Genomic DNA, 13,811 nt, shown 5'->3' with positions numbered 1-13,811 from the left:
GTAGCATACCCCCATCCGTGGGGCGGTGGAGCGATGGACCTCTCTCTCACGCAAGGACAGCCGTACACATCCGCACAGGCACGTCCGCTTAAATGGGGGACTGTATTGCAAGGCTAGAATTCTACCCCTTGTCCTTTTTAAAAAATTATTTTCTCTCTTTTTTTTAAAAATTGATCCTCTCACCACTGTGGAAAAGAATGTCAGAAATGTGGTGACTTACTCCCAGAATCCCAGATCTTCAGTGAAATTAATTTCAGCATAAGCACACAATTGGTTATTTTCCAAAGGAAGCCTGTGGAGCATTAAGTTGCCCTCCAGTCTAACCTGATATATGTCTGTTGTCATTTCACACACTGATGTTTTTTTTAGCAGTGCTCTATTGGGTGAGGTTAGCAAAAAATGCTACTCTCTCACAAATCACTAAAACTAATTTTTTGGTGCGAAAAGGAAACCTTCCCAGTGTTGGGATGTCTTTCACCGGCGGGGTCAAAGGGCGTTTCCCTGGGAGACGGTGCGCTACGTGCTGTTATGGCGGCTTAACGTGCGAGTGAAAGGCGGGAGAGAGGAAGAGAAAAAGAAGGGATGACACTGGGGAAGAGAGGCTGTCTCTTTTTCACTGAGTAGTAAATTATTCCCTGAAAGGATCCTTTTCTGAATCTGGTGTGAATCTGAGTCTTATTCATCCCTCCCCAAAGAGCCGACTCGTAGAAGCTCAAACAAAAAGAGCAGCTTATGAACTGGCACTGTGTTAGGGGTTACACTCAGGCACTGTGTTAGGGGTTACACACAGGCACTGTGTTAAGGGTTACACTCAGGCACTGTGTTAGGGGTCACACACAGGCACTGTGTTAGGGGTTACACACAGGCACTGTGTTAGGGGTTACACACAGGCACTGTGTTAGGGGTTACACACAGGCACTGTGTTAGGGGTTACACTCAGGCACTGTGTTAGACACAGGCACTGTGTTAGGGGTTACACTCAGGCACTGTGTTAGGGGTTACACTCAGGCACTGTGTTAGGGGTCACACGGCACTGTGTTAGGGGTTACACCGGCACTGTGTTAGGGTTACACTAGGCACTGTGTGGTTTACTCCACTGGTAGGTTACACACAGGCACGTGTTAGGGTACCACAGCACTGTGATAGGGTTACACAGGCACTGTGTTAGGGTTACACACAGCACTGTGTTAGGGTACACACAGGCACTGTGATAGGGGTTACACTCAGGCACTGTGTTAGGGGTTACACTCAGGCACTGTGTTAGACACAGGCACTGTGTTAGGGGTCACACACAGGCACTGTGTTAGGGGTTACACACAGGCACTGTGTTAGGGGTTACACACAGGCACTGTGTTGCACTGCCTGTGTTAGGGTCACACTCAGGCATGTGTTAGGGTACCACAGCACTGTGTTGGTTACACACAGGCACTGTGTTAGGGTACACACAGGCCTTGTTAGACACTGGCACTGGTTAGGTCCACTCAGCACTGTGTTGGCACACTCAGCACTGTGTTGGGATACCACAGCACTGTGTTAGACACAGCACTGTGTTAGGTTACACAGCACTGTGTTAGACACGGCACTGTGTTAGGGGTTACCTCAGGCACTGTGTTAACACAGCCTGTGTTAGGTTACACCAGCACTGTGTTGGTTCACTCAGGCCTGTGTTAGACACAGCACTGTGTTAGGTACCACAGGCACTGGATAGGGTTACCTCAGCTGTGTTAGGGTTACACAGGCACTGTGTTAGGTTACCTCGCACTGTGTAGACACGGCACGTGTTGGTTCACTCAGCACTGTGTAGGGTTACATCAGGCACTGTGTTGGTCACACACAGGCACTGATTAGACACGCACTGTGTTGGGTACACAAGGCACTGTAGGGTTACACTCGGCCTGTGTTGGTACCTCAGGCACTCTGTTAGGGGTCACACACAGGCACTGTGTTAGGGGTCACACTCAGGCACTGTGTTAGGGGTTACACACAGGCACCCCGAAAATGCTCCTCCACACCCCTCACCTGCCCCCCACCCCACTGCAGGTGGACAGCTTCACTGGGTGGCATATACAAGTGGAGAAAATGGGCTGGTTATTACGAATTATAGTAGTGCAGTCCCGTAATGTATCCAGTACTTAATTATGGGGACTTAATCCACGGTAAATATAGCCAAGCTTTTTTCTTTCCCCCCCTATATTTATTTAATGTTAGTCATTACACAATTTTTCATGTTTCCCTTTTTCAGAAATGATCTTGAGTCATAATCCTCATCACTTCTGTTTCCACAGACTGGCGGCCGTTCAGGTACCCTGAAAATCCCGCAAATGTAAAATCAAACGCTGACGGAAAAGGACGGCGGGGCATGTGAAACAAGAAAACTACCCACAAACCCCGAGGCGAGAGTGTGCAGTATGTTGTGGCTTTCACACGACGTTCCCAGACTGTCCTACTCCACACGGATAATTTAACACCGGGAGCGTATTCAGGGAATGCTGTTCCGTGTCCTGGAGGTTGACTAAATTTTCTTTTAACAACCATCCAACAGCCGTGTGAACACAAAGCAGTCTCCCATTTAAGCCTACATGCCAGACTGACAGCCAGCGTAGGACAGCATGCTCTTAAACGTTTGAGAGAAAGGGGCCGGTTTAACGTCCAAGTCCCACCGCTCCCTGTGCTAATTCACTCGTTGGCCAGCTGAACGTCGTTCTAAAGGTTTTGCAGCGTTTTTTCAGGAAAAGATGTTTACAGTGCTGCGTGTCCCCAACTCGGCAGATAATTTGCTAATACAGACATGATGGGTAGTGAATACATGTGTGGCCAAGCCATGAGAATAAATGGGGAAGTGATGAACTGTTGCACTGGCTGACATTATTCTCTATCCTATCTGCATAGTTGTGCCCATTTATGTTGGAAAACTTGCACTGACCACCAATAAGCTTTGACTCACCTACTCCACAGAGGCATAATAAGTGACCAAGCAAACTATTATACAAAAATATAAAGAAATCAGAATTAAACTAGTAATTTCCTGCTTTTTATTATTATTATTATTATTATTATTATTGTTGTTGTTGTTGTTTTGTTGTTGTTGTTTTATTATTATTATTATTATTATTATTTGTGTTGTTGTCATTGTTGTTTTGTTATTATTATTATTATAATAATAATAATAATTATTATTATTATTATTATTATTATTATTATTATTTTGCACATTGGGGCTGCTTTACACCTTCACTGTGGCAGGTATAGGGCATGCGGAAAGTTTGTCTGCTAATGCAAGAAAATACACCTTCAGTAATACTAACTCTGACACAGCTTGTGCAACAATATTATTTATCTGTATTACCAAATTATTGCTTAAAATATATCTTTAATCTTATTTGCTTGGAAATATTTTCGGTGGTGAATTAAACCTGAGATCAGTGCACTCAAGGAAAGAAGGTACTCCATAAAAAATTATGTCTATAGCAGTTAAGTTCTTGTTTCTGATAGATCTGTGTTCCCTTGCATCATTGCATTGCGTATCCAAAAGCAATCCGAAACTGGCAATAAATAACTCCATCAATAAATCGGACACCCTAAAAGTTTAGCGTTTAATCACCAAGAATATGGCTCTCTTTAGGACCCAGTCTGCTGCTCTCTTTGCCTCAACACCAGTACTTTCATGCAAAGCCTAATAAAAGTGATTCTGTATTGTAAAGTTGCAAATAGAGGATTGGGATCTGGATAGACACACCACCACCAAGCCATACTGAAGTAAGTGAAACAAACTACTGCAATTATAAACACAGGCTTGGTCAGGCTAATATTCCCGAAAAAAATGTGAATGCTCAATAATTGTTAATACTTGGGGTTTGGGGGCTTTTGGTTATACAATCAACCCAAATCGCTCCAGACACCAATATCCACAGTTCTATGAGGACAGAATTTGGCAGGACTGTGTAGTTTGTTTTGTTGGTTTGTGCCTATTTACCAACCTGCAGAATTACTGATGTGAACTGTACTGATGTAAACACTGCTAGCTGATTGTTATTTCAGTCTTACCCAGTTTGAGGCTATTTAGCATAACAGCATGTGTGTATATATTGTCTGTTAAGCATAAACTGGCAAAGAATAGCTCTTGCAGTGCAGCGAAAGAGTTTTCATGAGGTTGGCAAGGGTTGGGGTCAATAGCAATGAAATTCAACAGCAATAACAATTGTAGTACTTATCTATAATACTATTAAAATCATCTCTTTAAGCTAGTATATAACATAATGTGTGTGTCTGCATTTGTGAGCAGGACAACACGTGGGAAAATTACCCAGCAGGGGTGCCGCATTTCAGAAAAACATTTTTTTCAGGGAAGCACTGTGTGAATGCAAATGGGGAGAGAGGGAAAGTTTGGGTGAGTTTAGGCGTGCAGGATCGGGGGGGGGGGCTCCATAAATCAGGTCTACGGGCCCAATAACAGCTGACAGTGTGGCCGGTTGTATTCACCCTGGCTGCACCGCAAGCTCTCACACACACTCACACACTCACACACACTCACACACACACACACACACTCACACACACACACGCACACACACAGTGCTGTCTGGGCAAAGCCTCGCTCTGCACAAAAATGCAACGTTAAAGAAACGGCAACAGAAACACTGTTTTGTGCCCATGCACGGGTGTCTGGCACTAATTTATTTATTTACAAGTGCATAAATAAAACTGTTGCACTGGTTTTAGAGCTGAACCCCAAACCTTGGAGTGGAGCCACGGCTCTCAAATGTTCTGAATTCCAGGATCTGTCTACCTGTGGCATTCAGATCTAAGGGGTATATTCAAAGCCACAGATACCTAATTATCTTTGCAATTACCTGTAAGTCCTTAATTTATTGTGCTGATGTCAAAATTGTATATCTTTCAATGTTTGGGTAAACATATTGTGAACATTCATTATGTTAAGTATAATTATATTACTTTTGAAGCATTACAATGTTGCTATACACTACTTTGAAGAACTTAATTGCTTAAATCTTCTACGTTTGTTTTATTCTGTTTTAAGGTATGACCCACATATGAATGAGTACATATTGCAATCATATTATATAGATTTGTTAAGTTTAAAGCTGAATATAGAAATTTAGAATGAATTCTAAATTTACCAATACATCTTGTGGTGTAACTGCACTATTTATTAAATAAACTTTTCTGCTTAAAATAAACCCATGTCTAATGTCTACTGTATTTGTATATAAACAGTAACTGTTTATGTTAAATGTCTGGAAACTTGTATTTAATCCCAAATGTGTACAAATCAAGATATTGTAATTGTATATCAGTATTACGTACATTAGTATAAACATTTCTCTTACACTTATAAATGAAAAAAATGGCATTGTTTTAAAAGAGAGCCCTTAGTTGTCTGGGCAGTCGGTTATTCGATGCATCATTTCCATGTGGTTTGTGATTTCTTAATGGTATCTTCTTTGGTACCAGAGGTCAAAAAGTGGTCATTTGAGAGGGTCCAAATTTGGTTGTGCAATATCATTGTATCTTTTTTGAACTATCCAACTTGCAATAGAATGGTTCGTTTAGCCAATGGTTAGCATCTTGGCCAAAATGCATTTCATAAAGCGTGCATTTATACCAAAGCAAAGACATTGATGATTCTCCAGCCTGAAGGGTAGTGCAAACAGTGATGATGATGATGATGATGGTGAAAGCATCGTCCTGCCACGTTTCTCCTCCCTGTAGCTGTCGGGACCGTGTAGGCAGCAGAGAGGATCATGGGAGGGGCAGCGGCGGACCCGGGGGCGAGCGGGGCGACGGCGCCGGACGGCGGGTGGGGCTGGGCGGTGCTTTTCGGCTGCTTCCTCATCACGGGCTTCTCCTACGCCTTCCCCAAAGCGGTCAGCGTCTTCTTCAAGGAGCTGATCCGGGAGTTCGGCGTGGGCTACAGCGACACGGCCTGGATCTCCTCCATCCTGCTGGCCATGCTCTACGGGACAGGTCCGGAGCGCCCTCCTGAAACAGCAGCATCACAAAACCACAAAGCCCAGAGTCTGTCTGTCTGTCTGTCTGTCTGGTGGCAGGATATATCCAAACGTTACGCACAGATTTACGTGAAACTTTGTGGAAAGCTTGGTCATTAGGAAAGGACGAACTGTTTTAACTTTTCACACCAGTTGGCCAAAGCATTTGAATTCTGAGCGGATTCATTTAACACCACAGAACTTTGTGGAAAGCTTGATCAGGTGGCTAGAAAGAAATGAAGAACGTTTTAGACAGATTGCCTAAAAGGGGGTGTGGCAGTGGGATTAGTTTTTGGTGAAAAAACCTCCATGTGGAAATGGCATATCTTTTTCTGAAATATTCCGCTGCGTAGTGTTGGCGGAGGTGTTGTATGTGTGCATGTGTGTGTGCGTGCGTGTGTGTGCGTGCGTGTGTGTGCGCGTGCGTGTGTGTGTGCGTGTGTGTGTGCTGCCCTCCAAACCCTTAACCCTCTTCGCAGGCCCTCTCTGCAGCGTGCTGGTGAACCGTTTTGGCTGCCGGCCGGTGATGCTGGTGGGCGGGCTCTTCGCCTCCCTGGGCATGATCCTGGCCTCATTCTCCACCAGCATCCTCCACATCTACCTGTGTACTGGAGTCATAACAGGTTACACAAACACACATGTACAGACGCGCACACGTACAAGCACAAACACACAGATGCACACATGCACAGACACACGCATGAACGCACACACGCACACACGCACACACACACACATGCGCACACAGGCATGCACGGCTAGTGTTAAAAAAGAGAAAATACAGCAAAAATTCTACATATGGGATTTTTGCAATGAAATGGATACAGATTGAGTTATATTGAATAAATACGATGAAATAAATGCAATGAAAACAATCAGACTTGGATTTATAATGGTGAAAATAGATTTATTGAGAAAATCTGAAATATACAAAATATAGTATTATGTATTTTGCGATTTTCCATGAAAACACATTATTGATCATACAATTTTGGAAACACATTATAATTAATTTATTTAATCAAGGCTGTATTATAAACATAATTTCCTATCCATCAGTACCAAAAAAAGGCATTTTGAATTGTTACATGAAAACACATTTTTGATCATAAAATTGTTTAAACACGTTATAATTCATTTATTTCACCACAGCTGTATTATAAACATGATTTCCTATCCATCCGTATATAAAAAAAGGGATTTTAAAATTATTGCCACTTCTGACCCTTTTTGGACATAAGACTATAGTCTTATGTATTTTGCCATTTTCCATGAAAACACATTTTTGATCATAAAATTGTTTAAACACGTTATAATTCATTTATTTCACCACAGCTGTATTATAAACATGATTTCCTATCCATCCGTATATAAAAAAAGGGATTTTAAAATTATTGCCACTTCTGACCCTTTTTGGACATAAGACTATAGTCTTATGTATTTTGCCATTTTCCATGAAAACACATTTTTGATCATAAAATTGTTCAAATATATTATAATTCATTTATTTCACCACAGCTGTATTATAAACATGATTTCCTATCCATCCGTATATAAAAAAAGGGATTTTAAAATTATTGCCACTTCTGACCCTTTTTGGACATAAGACTATAGTCTTATGTATTTTGCCATTTTCCATGAAAACACATTTTTGATCATAAAATTGTTTAAACACGTTATAATTCATTTATTTCACCACAGCTGTATTATAAACATGATTTCCTATCCATCCGTATATAAAAAATGGCATTTTAAAATTATTGCCACTTCTGACCCCTTTTGGACATAAGACTATAGTCTTATGTATTTTGCCATTTTCCATGAAAACGCATTTTTGATCACAAAATTGTTAAAATATATTATAATTCATTTATTTCACCACAGCTGTATTATAAACACGATTTCCTATCCATCCCTATATAAAAAATGGCATTTTAAAATTATTGCCACTTCTGACCCCTTTTGGACATAAGACTATAGTCTTATGTATTTTGCCATTTTCCATGGAAACAGCATTTTGATCATAAAATTGTTTAAAACGTTATAATTCATTATTTCACCACAGCTGTATTATAAACATGATTTCCTTTCATCCGTATATAAAAAAGGCATTTTAAAATTATTGCCACTTCTGACCCTTTTTGAACATAAGACTGTAGTCTTACGTATTTTGCCATTTTCCATGAAAACCATTTTTGATCAAAAATTGTTAAATAATTATAATTCATTTATTTCACCACAGCTGTATTATAAACACGATTTCCTATCCATCCCTATATAAAAAATGGCATTTTAAAATTATTGCCACTTCTGACCCCTTTTGGACATAAGACTATAGTCTTATGTATTTTGCCATTTTCCATGAAAACGCATTTTTGATCATAACATTGTTTAACACGTTATAATTCATTTATGTCACCACAGCTGTATTATAAACATGATTTCCTATCCATTCGTATATAAAAAATGGCATTTAAAAATTATTGCCACTTCTGACCCCTTTGGACATAAGACTATAGTCTTATGTATTTTGCCATTTTCCATGAAAACGCATTTTTGATCATAAAATTGTTTAAACACGTTATAATTCATTTATTTCACCACAGCTGTATTATAAACATGATTTCCTATCCATCCGTATATAAAAAATGGCATTTTAAAATTATTGCCACTTCTGACCCCTTTTGGACATAAGACTATAGTCTTATGTATTTTGCCATTTTCCATGAAAACACATTTTTGATCATAAAATTGTTAAAATATATTATAATTCATTTATTTTACCACAGCTGTATTATAAACATGATTTCCTATCCATCCGTATATAAAAAATGGCATTTTAAAATTATTGCCACTTCTGACCCCTTTTGGACATAAGACTATAGTCTTATGTATTTTGCCATTTTCCATGAAAACGCATTTTTGATCATAAAATTGTTTAAAGACGTTATAATTCATTTATTTCACCACAGCTGTATTATAAACATGATTTCCTTTCGATCCGTATATAAAAAATGGCATTTTAAAATTATTGCCACTTCTGACCCCTTTTGGACATAAGACTATAGTCTTATGTATTTTGCCATTTTCCATGAAAACCATTTTTGATCATAAAATTGTTTAAAACTTATATATTCATTTATTTCACCACAGCTGTATTATAAACAGATTTCCTATCCATCCCGTATATAAAAAATGGCATTTTAAAATTATTGCCACTTCTGACCCCTTTTGGACATAAGACTATAGTCTTATGTATTTTGCCATTTTCCATGAAAACGCATTTTTGATCATAACATTGTTTAACACGTTATAATTCATTTATGTCACCACAGCTGTATTATAAACATGATTTCCTATCCATTCGTATATAAAAAATGGCATTTAAAAATTATTGCCACTTCTGACCCCTTTTGGACATAAGACTATAGTCTTATGTATTTTGCCATTTTCCATGAAAACGCATTTTTGATCATAAAATTGTTTAAACACGTTATAATTCATTTATTTCACCACAGCTGTATTATAAACATGATTTCCTATCCATCCGTATATAAAAAATGGCATTTTAAAATTATTGCCACTTCTGACCCCTTTTGGACATAAGACTATAGTCTTATGTATTTTGCCATTTTCCATGAAAACACATTTTTGATCATAAAATTGTTAAAATATATTATAATTCATTTATTTCACCACAGCTGTATTATAAACATGATTTCCTATCCATCCGTATATAAAAAAGGATTTTAAAATTATTGCCACTTCTGACCCCTTTTGGACATAAGACTATAGTCTTATGTATTTTGCCATTTTCCATGAAAACGCATTTTTGATCACAAAATTGTTAAAATATATTATAATTCATTTATTTCACCACAGATGTATTATAAACACGATTTCCTATCCATCCCTATATAAAAAATGGCATTTTAAAATTATTGCCACTTCTGACCCCTTTTGGACATAAGACTATAGTCTTATGTATTTTGCCATTTTCCATGAAAACGCATTTTTGATCATAAAATTGTTAACAATAATTTATAATCTATTATTCACACAGCTGTATATAAACATGATTTCCTATCAATCCATAAAAAATGACATTTTAAAATTATTGCCACTTCTGACCCTTTTGGACATAACTATAGTCTTATGATTTCTTCCATTTTCCATGAAAACAGCATTTTTGATCATAAATTGATTTAACATGTTATAATTCATTTTATTTTTACCACAGCTGTATTAAAACATGATTCCTATCTCCGTAATAAAAAATGGATTTTAAAATTATTGCCACTTCTGACCCTTTTTGGACATAAGACTATAGTCTTATGTATTTTGCCATTTTCCATGAAAACACATTTTTGATCATAAAATTGTTTAAACACGTTATAATTCATTTATTTCACCACAGCTGTATTGTAAACATGATTTCCTATCCATCTGCACCAAAAAAAGACATTTTTAATTTTTACATGAAAACAGTTTCTTGATCATAAAATTGTTAAAATATATTATAATTCATTTATTTGACCACAGTTGTAATACAAACATGATTTCCTATCAATTTGTAACAAAAAAAGACATTTTGAATTTTTACATGAAAACATATTATTGACTATGAAATTGTGGATACACATCATAATTCATTCATTTAATCACAGCTGCATTACAAACATAATTCCTTATACATCTGCACCAAAAAAAAGACATTTTGAATTTTTACATGAACAGTTTATTGATCATAAAATTATTAAAATATATTAGAATTCATTTATTTCACCACAGTTGTAATACAAACATGATTTTCTATCCATCTGTATCCAAAAAATTGCATTTTAAAATTATTGCCACTTCTGACCCTTTTTGAACATAAGACTGTAGTCTTACGTATTCTCCCATTTTCTACGAAAATACATTATTACTCATAAATATCTTCAAAGTCAGTTTAATTCATTTATTTGACCACAGCTATAAAACAGCTATAAATCTATTTCACCTGAAAATCTGAAAAAATCAAAAACGACTATAATCTTATACCTAAAAACTGATAAAATGCATCATGGAATTCGATTCAGAATTAGATACAATGAGAAATATGAAGGAATAAATTGAACATACATTTTTCATGAATATAAAAACTGGGTATTTTACCAAAAAATCAGAATAATACAAATGACTACAATCATGTCTGAAAATAGCAGAAAATGCATAGGTTTCAAATATGTGTCTATACGTTTGAACTCGATTCAGAATGATACACAATTAGGAATTATGAAAGAATATATTGAATACAGTCAGTTTCAAAACAATACAAAAATTCTTCATGTGTTTTTACTTTGGACAGGATTGAGATTTAGGCATCTTTCAGAAATATGAAGAAACACTGAATACAGACCGTTACAGGATAAGATGCAGTCATCGCTCCCATCAGTAGGAGCACATGCTTGGCCGTGAGGAACTGCTGATTATTAAAACCACCACTTACTAAGGACAGGACAGTTTGGCACGGCGACTTGGTGTCGAGCGTACCTCGGGGGGGGTGGGGGTGTCAGAGTGACCCGTTGTGTTCCCGTTCCAGGTTTGGGTCTGGCCCTGAACTTCCAGCCCTCCCTGATCATGCTGAACCGGTACTTCAGCGCGCGGCGCCCCCTGGCGAACGGACTGGCCGCTGCGGGCAGCCCGGTGCTGCTGTGCTGCCTGTCCCCGCTCGGCCAGGCCCTGCAGCAGCACTACGGCTGGCGGGGGGGCTTCCTCATCCTGGGGGGGCTGCTGCTCAACTGCTGCGTGTGCGGGGCGCTGATGCGGCCGCTGGAGCCCCCGCGGGGGAGGGTCGCCGCGGCGACGGCGGGGGGGAAGGGGCGCGGGGCCAAGCTGCTGGACCTGAGCGTGCTGCGGGACCCGGGCTTCCTGGTGTACACGCTGGGCGTGACCGTCATGGTGCTGGGGCTCTTTGTGCCGCCAGTGTTCGTGGTGAGCTACGCCAAGGCGCTGGGCTACGGCGACACGCCCTCCGCCCTGCTGCTCTCCATCCTGGGCCTGGTGGACATCTTCGCCCGGCCCACCTGCGGCATGGTGGCGGGCCTGCGCTGGGCGCGGCCGCGCTGCGTCTACCTCCTGGGCTTCGCTGTGGCCTTCAACGGCGCCACGGACCTGCTGGGCTCGCTGTGCCGGGACTACGCCACGCTGGTGGTGTTCTGTGTCTTCTTCGGAGTGTCCTACGGCATGGTGGGCGCGCTGCAGTTCGAGGTGCTGATGGCGCTCGTCGGCACCGACAAGTTCTCCAGCGCCATCGGCCTGGTGCTGCTCGCCGAGGCCATCGCCGTGCTGGTGGGCCCCCCCTCCGCAGGTACGCCCCCCCCGCCTCTCCGCAGGTACCCCCCCCCCCCCCCCGCGCTGCCTCGCCCCGCAGGTCGGCCTAAACACCAGCCGGCTCGCTGCTCTCAGCCAACACCTAAAACAGGGTGCAGAGAGACATTCAGGCACTGGTGACAAAATGCGGCTGTGGGTGACCACCAGGCAGGTCCTCCCGCGCTGTTCAGAGCTCACACTGTACTATCAATGAAGGGCCATCTTCACCAAGTGCACACTTAGAGCAGAACCTTCAACAGCAGCTGTGAAGCATCACAAGCAAACAAAGACAGAAATAAAACTTGTATGAATCATTGCAGAGTCCATCAAAGTGCCCGATGCCTGTGGTTTCTCCCGCAGGGCTGCTGCTGGACAGCAGGGGGAGCTACATGTACGTGTTCCTGCTGGCCGGGGGCGAGGTGGTGCTGTCCGCCCTGCTGTTGGTCGCGGGCAACTTCCTGTTCCTCAGGAAGCGGCCGCGGGAGCTGTCCGCCGTCGCCGGGGAAACGGAGCCGCTGACGGAGCGAGGGAAGGAGGAGGCGCGCAGGGAACGCCTCCTGTGGGAGGCGCGGCCAATCAGCATCCACGTGGACCGGGCGGAGGTGGAGCGCTTCCTGCGTGAGGACTGGTGGAGGAGCGGAGACAGCAGCTCAGAGACCTGCCTGTGAGGGGAGCGCAGCTCAGAGACCTGCCTGTGAGGGGGGGGGGGGGGGGGGGAGACAGCAGCTCAGAGACCTGCCTGTGAGGGGGGGTGAGGGGGGGGGAGACAGCGCTTAGAGAGTGTGAGGGGGGAGGAGGAGGGAGGAACAGTGGAGGGGGGAGGAACGGAGGAGAATGGCCCTTGAAGGGGTGGGGTGGGGTGGAGGAGGGGGAGAATGCCCCTTTGAGGAGTGGGAATGAGGAGACAGCACAGTTCTGACGGAGAGGAACCCGGGCGTTCAGTATCACTACAGGGCCCATTAGAGCACAAACACATCATGGACCCACTTCCACAGAAAACACAGCAAACTTCACACGGTCTGCATAACTGTGCCTCCACCCCAGCTCCACCCTACCTGCCTTTCTAAGCACAGGGTGGAGCCGGGGAGCTCTGCTAAGGGTGGGGTGGGCTCCCAGTCAGGGACCCTTCACGTGGTTCACACACGGAAGGAGGGAGGGATTGTGGGTAAGAAAAAAACTCCCACACCTGATGGCAACACCAGCACTGCACCTTTTTCCCCCTGAAGAGGAGCTGAATACTGAGACTTTCCCAGCAGGTGTAAGAGCGGCGCACTGTGGAATTACGCTGTACAGAGCGGAATACTGCAGCTGAAATCATTCTGAAATGCTGAAGAGTGCGACAGTGTATAGTACAAACTCCCAGGAGAAACTGAAGAAAAAGGACAACTGGAATTTGCACAACACTGCCACCTACTGTTCAAAGCCAAAACAATATTTTTTCATTTAAGC

The 13,811-nt window shown here is 41.8% G+C and overlaps 1 protein-coding gene across 1 annotated transcript; it reads left to right on the top strand.

Annotated features, from left to right (window-relative positions):
- The first annotated feature begins 5,753 nt into the window (after positions 1-5,753).
- LOC135243880 (monocarboxylate transporter 4-like) lies at positions 5,754-13,030 on the top strand. Its single transcript, XM_064315997.1, has 4 exons — positions 5,754-5,985; positions 6,488-6,631; positions 11,593-12,360; positions 12,723-13,030. The coding sequence occupies exons 1-4, from the start codon at positions 5,763-5,765 to the stop codon at positions 13,028-13,030; spliced, it is 1,443 nt and encodes a 480-aa protein (XP_064172067.1). The 5' UTR covers positions 5,754-5,762.
- Positions 13,031-13,811: the final 781 nt, after the last annotated feature.

Source organism: Anguilla rostrata, chromosome 17, assembly GCF_018555375.3.
Source record: "Anguilla rostrata isolate EN2019 chromosome 17, ASM1855537v3, whole genome shotgun sequence".
NCBI lineage: Eukaryota > Metazoa > Chordata > Actinopteri > Anguilliformes > Anguillidae > Anguilla > Anguilla rostrata.
This window is presented reverse-complemented; position numbering and strand designations above follow the sequence as displayed.